General features: G+C 33.1%; 1 protein-coding gene across 12 annotated transcripts in view; it reads right to left on the bottom strand.

The window, feature by feature from the left end:
- Window positions 1–12,435, bottom strand: part of ROBO1 (roundabout guidance receptor 1) — a 1,005,278-nt gene that overhangs the window by 49,543 nt on the left and 943,300 nt on the right. For all 12 annotated transcript variants that reach the window (XM_036218858.1, XM_036218857.1, XM_036218860.1 and 9 more), the window contains 5 exons: window positions 10,703–10,824; window positions 9,774–10,005; window positions 8,696–8,817; window positions 5,711–5,882; window positions 1,776–1,973 (listed from right to left, as the gene is read on the bottom strand). In XM_036218858.1, coding sequence (XP_036074751.1) covers window positions 1,776–1,973; window positions 5,711–5,882; window positions 8,696–8,817; window positions 9,774–10,005; window positions 10,703–10,824 — 846 coding nt within the window. The remainder of the gene's footprint in view (window positions 1–1,775; window positions 1,974–5,710; window positions 5,883–8,695; window positions 8,818–9,773; window positions 10,006–10,702; window positions 10,825–12,435) is intronic.

Genomic DNA, 12,435 nt, shown 5'->3' with positions numbered 1-12,435 from the left:
TTAGTTTAATAGATTTTGCAGAAAGAGCACATGGGCATTTGCCAGCATGCTTCAAGTACATTAGTAAAGGAAAAGAAACAGAGAGGAAGAGAGGTTCATGTCACATATTTAGATTTCAGAACAATATAGAACGTGAAATTGTAACTACACAGCTATAGCACTTCGTCCCAATAAGAAATACAGGATTCCCGGAGAATTCAAGAGACTGTATATCTATATGGTAATTAGTTACTTTTCCTTATTCAAAACAGATTTCAAAACACGATCCCCAATACCCTGCCTGCCCTTTTCTCTTCCCCACAACATAGACACCCACAAACCCCTGCACTGTTTTCCAGTTAAAGGTTTTATATGGTAACACATGTGCCTGTCATTGTTCTACTCTGTATACATAATGAGCACAAGCCCTCTTTGAAGTAACCTCCAAGCCCTCATTTTCCATTTCACAGGCAGAGATACTGACATTTTACTTCATCTCCTGAAAGGACAGGCATCTGAAAAAAACATATTTAAGGATGATAATGCTAAGGCAAATGTATGTACATGAAGAGATTGCTGCGCAGCCACAGGCAAAATACTCATTGATTCATTTTTATAGTATGAGTCGTAAATTTATGTTAACTCTTTCTTGCCAAGGTCCCCTGTGACCAAGGGCATCAATATTCTAGATCACTGTCCCAGACTGTTTTATTAGTGTATAGGGATATTCGATAGAATCTTTCATTGAGAAAACTTCTAGCTAGAACTACAAATTTTGACTTCACCATATACTTGCTCAGAGAAATGACTTGGCCAAGACATGCAGAAAATGTTCACTTAAGATATATGTAGATGTGGTTTTTAAGGGTGGTGATGGTGGGGGATGGGATGTGATTTTGGTAATTCTCTTTAAATTTGTTGCAGCAAAGCAAAAGTGTTGTCTTAAGTATAGGTCCTATAACTAGGGTGAATGTATAATTTGCCATTGAAGCCAGGACAATTTTCAGAGCAAAATGAGCATTACATATAATTTAGTTGGACTAAAGATATAAATTGGGACTCTCCCCTGAAAACTGGGACTTACAGTCACACCACCTATAGCCCAGATCTAAGGCCCAGAATCGATGAATATATTTGGCGTGGAGGGAAGATCACCTATCTGACAGCGTTAAACAAATTTCCTCACAGAATAAAAAATACAAATTATCAACCTACAGACTTCAAGAACAGGTGGCAAAGGTGTCTGTGAAATACCTTGGCATATTCGGTTCATCCCCCAAACTGTAAACTATAGCAGACATGTGAGCTTTCTCTTCTAAAATCATAATCATTCGTAGTGAAATCACTATTGCTAATGGCATATACAAAGTCAACTCTGCAACTTTAAACACAACAAAAAGTACTAAATCACCTCTCTCTGCAAACCATAATTCCTGTGACAAGGAGATTTTAAAAAATCCTGAAGAATATAAAGCAATAAAGTCATTCCCTAAGAGAACAAAGGAATGGCAGAACAACCAAAGGCAGATTTAACCTTGGTGAAATATATTTTAAAGAAATATATATTTATATCACTGAAACCAGTGACCCCTATTTGCAGCACTGCTAGTCAACAGGAATTATGATGTAGATATCACAATCAAATGAAAGCACTTTTGAAAATCTTTATATATGAAAAGAATTTAATACAGGATATATAAGTATATATATATAGTCATATATACTTGTAAGTCACAGATTAAAATCAAGAGTTATATCAACATATTAGAATATGAAAAACTTAGGAAAGCTAATACCTTTTCTGATACCCGCATAGGTACTTGTCAGACCATTTCTCTTCTTCCGGTGTCGATAGAGCCAGATGCTAAAGACCATGAGGATAATCCAACAGGCCGCCCCAATTCCTGCAATGAACGCCGGCTGCTTCACAACATCTGAGATCTGCTGAGCAAGACTGACTTGGTCCTCAGGTGACACAGGGTTTCCATGAGAATCTGGAAGTTCATCTTCATATTAATTTGGGTTTAAAACTCAGTGTGATAATAAACTCATACTTACATAAATAAAATGGCTATCATTATTTTGTTAATTTTTGACAATGGATTCTGTTTTTCAATCTGTAACATCCAATATTTTTAGTTAAAGTAGTTCATGAGATTTCTGGCAGAATTGTATTCATTTTATTCAATTCAAAACACATGCGATATAATAATTTCATAGAATATATTTTAAAACAAAGGCAATGATACATAATTTTTATTTTTTTACTCTAAAAAACTCTGTAGTTCATTTTTTACATTAAGTTTCACAAGACAGTACTGAGACAAAAGTACAATTCTAAAAAATGAAATACTTTAATACAAGTATACAAATAAGGGGTACAAAGAAGAACGTGTAGGAAAGATATATGCTTCCTTAGGCTTCTATAGAAACCCTCAATTATATGTTCTAAAAGAGGTAAACAATAAAATTTTATTTCCTTTATAAGGTAGATATTGAAAAAAATGTGTATGTGTGTATCTCTTGTTGCCATATGCACACATGCTATGTTCTAAGAGTCTTACCTGCCTTATAAATACATTATTTGAACCTATGTTCAGAAGGGCCTGTAAAATTCAAAATCATTAAAAACAATGAACAACTGAGATAATGTTACCATTGAAAGGTCTATGAATAATATTCCTTTTAAAGTAATAACCACAGCCAGTAATAGATATAGTAACATTAAATATGAATAATAATGATCAAGTTTTATAAATAATCAAAAAAGTTTACGTTTTCTATTAGCTATTTTGATTCAAGAATTAAAAACCGATGGAACTTATAATGCTTTAGACTTATTTATTTTAGATTTATGTTTAAACCTACTAAGATATTCATTTTTCAAGCCCACCATTTCATTGTCACACGGAGCAGAGTGCAAAGTCTGTAGAAAACTGGAGGGCTTTGCTTCATTAGCAAAGCAATATTCTACTTTGTTGGCACCAAGAGATGCCAATGGTTAGAATTCTCATAGTGCCTGCTGTTTTAGTGTTCTTTCCCCACAACATCTGGTGAAACAAGAAGGTGTTTGCTCATTTCATGAGGATTGTGGCTTTCCTGCAATTGTTAAATAATTGGACTCTGAAAAATGTTCTGCTAATACAATCTGCTTTAAAATAGAAATATCTGTTCCAGTTCAAAACTCCTTTTTATTTTCAGAAAAACAATTGGTATAACTCATTATATATGAATGAACAGAAAACATCCTATAGATTATGCTTTCTTATTAAATGATATTGCAACATGATAAGACACTGGCAGGAAAAATAAGCAGCATTCAATGGTTAAGGAACCAGCATTAGGAAAATAGCACCCATTTCTATGGAAAACGACTAAACTGCTACTTATACTGTGCACCTGTGGTTTTTATTTGTTTTTGTTTGTTTGTTTGTTTCTTGAACAGAATTTCGTATTCCCCTCAATGGAGGGTCAAGGTTGAAAAAACCTATTTTTAGAGTCACCTGCCTTCAACTGTTTGTTGACTGAAAGTTTTATTTCCCATTCCAGACCCTTTTATCTACGGTTATCATAAGAGCACTTCATCTTCTGAAAGTTCACCAGGCAGACCTATTCTTTTTATTCCTAATACACCCTTTGTATCTGCTAGGTTTATAGATTTCACAGTTATTTGTGCAAGGTTAAGTTGGGTAGCTTCAGATTTTATGGAGACGGCCAAGAGAGATTCTATGCAAGCGACCAGATGGGCTTTAACAGAATAAACTGTGGTGTGACTAATGAATTAAAACGGCCACTCCACATCTCAGTCTTTGTCTCACTGCAGCTGAGGCTATATTAAGATATGGAAAAAACTGGAACACATTTATAATTTCAAGAAAAGCATTTGACCCTTAAATCCTAAATTGAAATCTTAAATAAATAAAATCGACATGGTCCTTCTTCCAACTCCTCTTTGAAAACCCAGGGCTAAAAGTCGGGTTATAAAACAGGTAAATGATATACACAATGTATAGGGTTATCACAATGTAACTTATAATTTCAATTTCCATAAGCTAATACTGATATTTCACAAAACTAGGCAACTATTGAGTAAAAAAAAGTCTATATTTAAACTGTTTACCTCCATATCTTATATAACATTGTCAACACTGTACGTTGCTTGGAATTTTACAATAAATGAATCAGAAATAATCCATGAAGCTATTTTCACTTAAAAGTTGTATATTATCATCATTGTTTCAGAATATGCTAAATGTGAAAGGTAATCCAAAAGTTAAATTATGGCCCAAGGCTGTGGCAGAGCAACAAGCTCTTCACTAAAGGTTTGAATGGTATGCTCATAGCATAGAGTTGTTGGAAGGTAGCTCCCTAGCCAGTGACTTCATTCTGTGACATTCCCGTTAATCTATTTGGAATCACATGACTAAGTTCTGGGCAGGGACCATGTGAGCCATTTCCATTAAACCCTCCCACACACTATGTGTTGCTATACTTCCTTTCTGCTTGTCCAGGGCCAACCTTGGAGACCCCATGTTAAAGAGGATAAGCCTCATCAGCCTGTGACTGTCCATGTCTAATGTGGAACAGAGTCCCTCTGCATAACCATTGGCGTTCAGGTGGACTTCACTACGTTATTCAACCAAAATTCTACAAGCGTGTCTGTTACAGCAGCTACTAATGTCTTAACAATGAAACATCAATAACAGTTTCTAAATCAAAAGTAAAGTTTTTAATGTACAGCAATAAAGTTTGTTCAAAGCCAAAAGTGTCTTAATTTTGTTTGGAAACAATTTCTAGGATGTCATCAATATGATCGACATGCAAGAATACTATGTACTTATTTGTAAAGTATAAAGATTCATATATCTGATAATTTTCATAATTTATGAACTGATATAAAATATTACTAATTCTTAACTTCTGATCTAGAACAAACACAAAGTTGACTACATATTTTCCAGCAACTTTCATAATTCAAATGTCACCTGTTAATATCTGAACCTTTCATTTCCCCTTTTTATCTGCAATAGATTTTGTGCTGTTTGTATTGTTGTTTGTTTTAGATTTTACTGGTAACCAACTTGCACTATAGGCAATGTTCATGCTCCATTGCCTATAGTGAATTTTGGTAATGAAGCTTTATTTTTCTACTCATCTTTTGAAGCACATATTGTATCTAACTTTATAAATAATGACCATATAACCACATTCCAGTGAACTTTGACATCTCAACCTATGTTTTGTTAGAAAAAGAAATTACAATTTTAAATAGACACAAAAATGGTGAATATGAATTGCATATTGTAAGCATCCAATACCTATTTTGTTTTGTATGGAAGTTCTTTTTTTTTTTTTTTTCTTAATCTAAACAGCTGTAATTTCCATGAAGGTGTAGACTGTGTCTGTCTTGTTCAGTGAGGTAACCTTGGTGCTCAATTAACAGTATTTGTTGAATAGATGAAAAATTTATAGAACAGGATTAGGATGACACTGAATCCTAACAGGCTTTTCCTTGAAATGTCATTTAAAATGTGTGCTTAGATAAGTTTAAGTTTAGTTATTTTATACAGACACATAATAACACACACACATACATGTGTGTGTATTAAAGCTAATACCATCATTTCATATTCTATTTAACTTGCAATGGTGGTTCCACTATAAACAAATGAAAAAGGCAGTTCAAAGAAACAGTGATACACTCTCAAACTGGATCTGCACCAGCACTTACCTAGCTGGATAAACTGTGGCTCGCTCTTCACCCCAGGCCCAGCCCCAGTGCTGGCTGCCACCTCTACACTGTATCTGATCCCAGGAACCAGAGAAGGAATGACCACAGAAAAGGTGGAACCATCTACTGTCTTATTTATATGGTAACGCGTTTCATTGCCCAGACACCAAACCTGTAAGAAAACACGATGGATGTTAAGGTCATAAATTGCTTAAGTTAATGCAAAGATCAATATAGTATTGTGTTTTTAGAACTAGACAGAGTTCAGATTGACCAGGAACCTACTATTGGATGTGTCAAAAGTCAATTTTCCTTAAGATCTAGTTCTGAAAAGAGTCTTTCAGTTGGAACCTAGTGTTAGTATGACCTTCAAGATCTCTTTCAACTTTCTCCCATACTTTTATAGGATTCAAGCAGGTGAGTCTACACCTTTCTGCTTAAAGACACTCACTCCTATCAGCGCGTATCATCAGTTTTTTTTTTAAGAGACAAAGTTTCTGAATAATCTAAAGTACTTTTGCATAAGTATAGTTATTAAAAATAAAACTAAACATAAGAAATAAGAATCATCCTAGGATTTACTCAGCCAATAGTAAGATGAACCATTAATAATGAGAGAAAATTAGCACTCTATGATTTTGTACTTAAATGGGAATATTATTTAGTCTTTGATAACATATGAGATCATAAAGAAGAATGATACATATGACTTGAAAGAAAAATGTTCTTATAAGAAAATTATTGTACAACTCATTAACTTTGGTAATGATATTTGTAAAATGAAATTACTTTTAGGAAATCAAGATTTGTAAACTAACTATAATCCTTAATTTAAATTTCACTAAAGGATTATTTAATCACAGATGAGCTTTTGCACTGTTCAAGAACTTGGATACGGTACATGACAGTACTTGAACTCAGTTTCCATAAGAAAATGATCCATGGAGTAGTAAGCCATACTCTGTATTCTTTATGATGTCCTTGAACAAGATATGGAATTAGCTTCAAATAGCCTACTATTTAAACTGTAATAATAAATGGGATTTAAAATAAATCTAAGAATATCAATAATTTCTATCATACATGTAATAACCTTTATTTTTTATCTCTGAATGTTGATATTATTTTAATATAGTTTCAATGCATAACACCAGCAAATGGTCAGACTCTATACCAGGATCTGACCATTTGGAAATAAAGAGTCCTTTGTGATATTTTCCCCAATTACATTACACAGCTGAACCAAAGCCACAAACTGATTTTGTACCAGTCAATCAGGTTCTGAAAGGCATTTTATTATTTTAAATTGACCATGAAGTTAAGTGAAATCCACCCTTTTGCATTTCTTCAGGAGAAAAATGAGTTTTGACTCTTAGGGAAAAATGCCTACATCACACAATTTTGCTTGCGAGCTGAGACATCACCTCATTTTAAATCCTTTAAAATTTCTATAACAGTTTATTTTTCCGGACTGAACCATAGTATCCCGACACTCCTGGTATTGAAATAACCTTGAAATTCATGAAAAAGCCCTTAAAAGTATACAGACTTACCTTTAGATGACTCAATAACATTAGGAGATCTAATTTGAAATACCTTAAAATATTCATAGTGCATTTATGGCAGTATTTTAAATACTTTTTAAAAAGTCACCCTTTTAAAAGTATGCACACAAATTTTATAAAGAGATTTTCAGTTTTTTTTTAATTAAAATGAAATATACTAAAATTAAGCTCAGTATATCTGGTTATTGTGCAAATTATTTGCTACTAAAAAGAACATTTATGGTTTATTTGGACCTTAACCCAGAGTACACTTCAGAATCATTTAGAAAGATCTACTAAAACATAAATGCAAGGGCCCTGTTACACCTAGTGAATCAGAATTTCTAAAACCGATGGCCAGGCATCTGTATTTAAAAAATTATTTCACAAGTGATTCTAATGTTAGCATGTAATTACCTATAGAGGTAAATGTGTTCACCTTCTTAACATCGGTTTCATTTCAACAGACACAGTGTAAAATATTCATATATAAAAAATAATCTACTAACTACCACAATATAGCTAGTGATGAAAAAAATATTCAGGTATCATGGAAATTTTAAGTAATGTCTAGAGAAATATATGTTTTGTGATTAAAATTTTTGTAGTATATAGTGTTTTTGTTAAGTGTCAAAAAAAATACACAAATGTATTTTCTATTGAAATTTTCCTGATTCAAATTCATGTATCATAGTCATTAAGACTATCCCATAATACAGATTCATTGATAAGATAAATGTAATGTCCTTAGTTGAGTTTTTACTGTACTTTGGCATGATTGAAAAGATTTGCACAAAATGAATCTATGCAGAATTCTCTAAATTCGGTGAATAGAGCCAATGACTTTGCAGGTAAAAATTATTCAGAATCATTAGATTAAATCACTCTACAATATAGCAGATAATTTAAAATTTCTTTTAAACATACAGAAATTTATTATTGAATTTCCTTTGCAACTAAAACAAGGTTTATAAGAAAAATACTTTTCATGTACATTAAAATAATTTTTTAAACTTAGCTCCAAAATTCTAAAATTTCAAGTATGTTAACAAAAAGAAAGCAAACTGTATTTGATAGAATGTGATTCATAGCCAATTCCACAGTGCTACCCAACATTGCAAAATATATTTAAATTACTTTTTAGGGCAAAAAAAAATCTAATCTATTTTTTAATTAGATTTACCTTGTTGTTTGTGTGAAATTACATGGACCTATATATTTTGTGATCATATCAATTCTCTCTTTAAATTAATTTTTTCATTGGCTTAAGAAAGACTTAGTATCCCATAATTACTGAAGTGTTTTAAAAATGATTTTACATGATGCCACATTGATCAGCAGATGGCGCCAAATATCCATGCACAATTTAACCAAGCTTTCTATTGCTTTTCTTGGTAGGGGGAGAGGGATGCCCGTTAGTAAATTGCTATATTTGTATTACCTTATATTCTTGGACCATTCCATTTTGAGTGTCTTCTGGAGGTGGCTGCCAACTAACAAGAATTGCAGTTCCATTTCCATTATTCTTTGATACAGTTACACTTTGAGGTGGGGCACTGGGTGCTGTTAAAGTGTTTCAAAAAGTAGATGTAAATATGTGAGAACATTTTTAAAAAGCACCTAATCGATTTAAGTCAAACAACAACTACATAAAATATATAACAATATATGCATATGTTTTAAGGATGAATCTCATCCAAGTCTGAATAGTCCCAAACTATGGAAGTTTGTCCTCAATATTGCTAACCCACAGTTACCATGAGTTTTCCATAACCAACATTATATAGATTCTCTCCACAAAACATCCCAGGAAAATTCCTATTTCTCCTACTCATGTTCTAGTCCCATATTCTCCCTTGAAATGTTCAAAAGTATGAAGATGAATGTTAATCATCCATAATATTACCTATATCTTGTCGTTTATATACTCAAAGTAAAAAAGACATTCGAGGGATAATTCTAGTTACTTTTAAAGAATACAGTTATGATATGTAACCTTTCACATTTACGTAAATATTAATTTTTAATTTTCATTTATAGGGTGGCCAATCATACTGGTTTGTCTAGAATGAGGGGTTTCTAGGGACATGAGTCATAAGTATAAAACGCCAACTCCAGAAAGTCCAGGGCAAACCAAGACATTACTCATCTTATTTATAAATCATTACTCAAGATATTCAATAAGTGAATGGAAAATAATTAATGGAAAGGCAAGCAAATTGAAAACGTTTCCATCTTTAAAAGTGAATTTTAGTTCTGAATAATCATATATATACCATATATGCCTTTAAATAATACAGTGTTCATATTTGCACATTTTTACATAGGCCTCTCTTAAAGCAAGTATTACAGAATTTTGTTTTATAGTAGTTCGAATTAAACACATTCTATTAGCAAAATATAATGTTCCATATACAATTAATAATGTCACTATTAACATTAAAATTTTTCAATTAAACTAATAAAAGCCTAACAAATGTGCTGCAATACACAGAAATCACACTCTTCATTATACTTGCCTTCTTCTAAGGTTTTGGCAAATTTAATTTCACTGTCTGCTCCTTGAAATTCATTAAAAAAAGGACGAGCCTTAATTTCATAGTTGACACCCTTTTTGAGGTCTGGGATAACCACACTATTTTGGGTTGGCGTCCTCACTTCAAAAACTGACCACTCTGATTCACCATGGTTGGCTCCAGACGGCCGATAAAGGATTCTATATCCTTGAATATACTGAGATTGTTGGTCCACCTATTAAAATGGCAAATAAAAATGTACTCATTCACATATTTCTATTGGCTTATTAGAAAATTATGAAAATGTAACAAAATGTAAAACATTCTATTTGTCTTCACCCCGTGGTTTTCTACTTTATGTAAAGTAGAATACTGAAAACAGATCACCTATTTTTTGTAATGTGTTCACTTTTTCATCTTAATATATATTATTAGATATTAATTTTGATGCTTCAGACTGAAAGTTGAGACATCATAGCACTTCTGTGGCATATCCAGAGATATGTCTGCTAAGGGTCAAAAGGATGAAGAAATAATACGTGTTTTACCACTTTCTAATTTTAAAGGCTACTTAATGTAAATTAAAAATATTTATAAGTTTAGAAAAAATCATTTGATAACAATCTCATCACAACTTATATATTCATGATTAATATTCTGTTTCTTTCCTCACACTGGTATAGTTCATTACTACAGCATAATAGAAAACACACACAAAGATAAAAGTTTTCTGTTTAAATCCAGTCCACAGGAACTGTAATAACAAAATGCTTACATTATAAAGTTATATTGGTGGAGTGAACAGCACACACACACACACACACAATTTAATTATCTTTTGCATATATATATACATATTTTCACATAACAATCTCCTAGAACTCATCTGCTTATTAAAATTATGATCAAACATTGCAGCAATAATGACTCACTGTCCAGTGCACTTCAACAGAAGAGGAAGAAAGGATGGTGGGGCTGTGGAGGTGCAGCACGACATTTCCCAGCTCTCTCTGGACCTGCTTGTGATCCACTCCCTGACTTGTTGGGGGAACATCTGCAACAATCCAAGAAGACTGTGTCAGATCTCACACGATGTTACTGACTTGAATGACAACATGGTGAGGCAATCCTTTCATTCACAGCAACTCTCAGAAAAGAAGAATCATTGTGACTAGGAAGACAACCTATGATAACCTTTTTATTAGGATCAGAAGGATACGAATGAGAGAGAGAAAGAGAGATAGAGAGAGAAAGAGAGAGAGAGAGAGAGAGAGAGAGAGAGAGAGAGAGAGAGAGAGAGAGAGAGAAGGAGGGTGGGTGGGAGGGTGGAAGAGAGGGAGGAGAGAAGGAGAAAGGAAGGAAAGGAAGGAGGGCAAACAGAGGGAATGTAGAAAGCAAAAAGAGCAGGAGGTAAAGATAACAATGGGAACAACAGTGTCCGAGGGCTCCTTCTACTATGTAATGATTGTTTTCTTGCCAAGAATGAGGAGCCTAGTACAATCCCTCTGAGTTTGTCATAACCTTCTGTAGTGATCTTAATTAGGTAAGAGAGAAAAAAGTCAGAAACTGCAGTAAAGAGGATAAGTAATGAAAAGAATGGAGTCATTACAAGTAAAAAGAAAGCACAAAAATAAGTCAGATACCTTACATTTACATTTTATAAGACCTTGGATGCCCTCTCACATTGTGTATATAATAAGTTAGTGGCTATGATGGGGGATACAGAAGCCCTCAGTAAGATGGGTAGGATAGGATAGGATAGGATAGGATAGGATAGGATAGGATAGGATAGGAGATAGATCTGATGAGAAAACAGTACTTAACATTTATTTAATTAAGAATGGTTTGGTTAGTTTAGTTACATATAACTGTAAATGTTTAATAAAGAGTTTTAAATCTCAAGAATATCAATGTTTTAGAAAGGAGACCAAGAACATAGTGATAATTAGTGTTCATTTATGTAGCACTTTTTTTTTTCAACAAGGAAGGGTTTTGTTAAATTTACTAAAGCCAGTACTCAATAAAAATTGCCTGCTTCTAAAGAAGTTCTAAATACAGCTGTTTTGCTTTGTTTATAATAGTTGAAGGGAACATGGAGCAAAAAAGAGAGAGAAAAAAATATATATATTTTTCATCCAGATTTCTCCTCAGAGTATTGTATCTTGGCACATACATTCTAGGTTATTTGCCACTCCATAAACACCAGAAATGTGAATTTTAATGTTCTAAATAATTAAATACTTTCAAAGAACAGAGTCTGGATAGAAAGCAAAAACATGAATGTTAAAAATGAGGTGGGTTAGTATCTTTGATGGAGTCCAGGGAAGGCAGGCTAATGGAAGAGATGATAGATTTGAGTGTTATCAAACACTTTTAGAAATAATACCCTTGACAGTATTGGGCCTATAAGTTAAGCTAATAAATAAGCAAAGTTAGAAAAAACAATTGAGATAATTCTGGCTTCTCATACTTTACCATACTTTAACTTAGGTTGTTACTGGCCCTCAGGCCACCTATGATCACAGCCTATACACAGAGAGCACTTGATTTTCACTCTTCCATCTCTTATTTCTTTTCCTATTGTCTTAGTTGTTCCTATAACTTCGGCTCCCTTCTATCTCCAGGGTAACAGTGAAGTCCTTGGAATAAGACAGACTTGGGTTTG

This window comes from Rousettus aegyptiacus, unplaced genomic scaffold (assembly GCF_014176215.1).
Source record: "Rousettus aegyptiacus isolate mRouAeg1 unplaced genomic scaffold, mRouAeg1.p scaffold_m13_p_4, whole genome shotgun sequence".
Lineage (NCBI taxonomy): Eukaryota > Metazoa > Chordata > Mammalia > Chiroptera > Pteropodidae > Rousettus > Rousettus aegyptiacus.
Note: the sequence above shows the minus strand (reverse complement) of the source record. Positions and strands in the feature narration are given on the sequence as shown.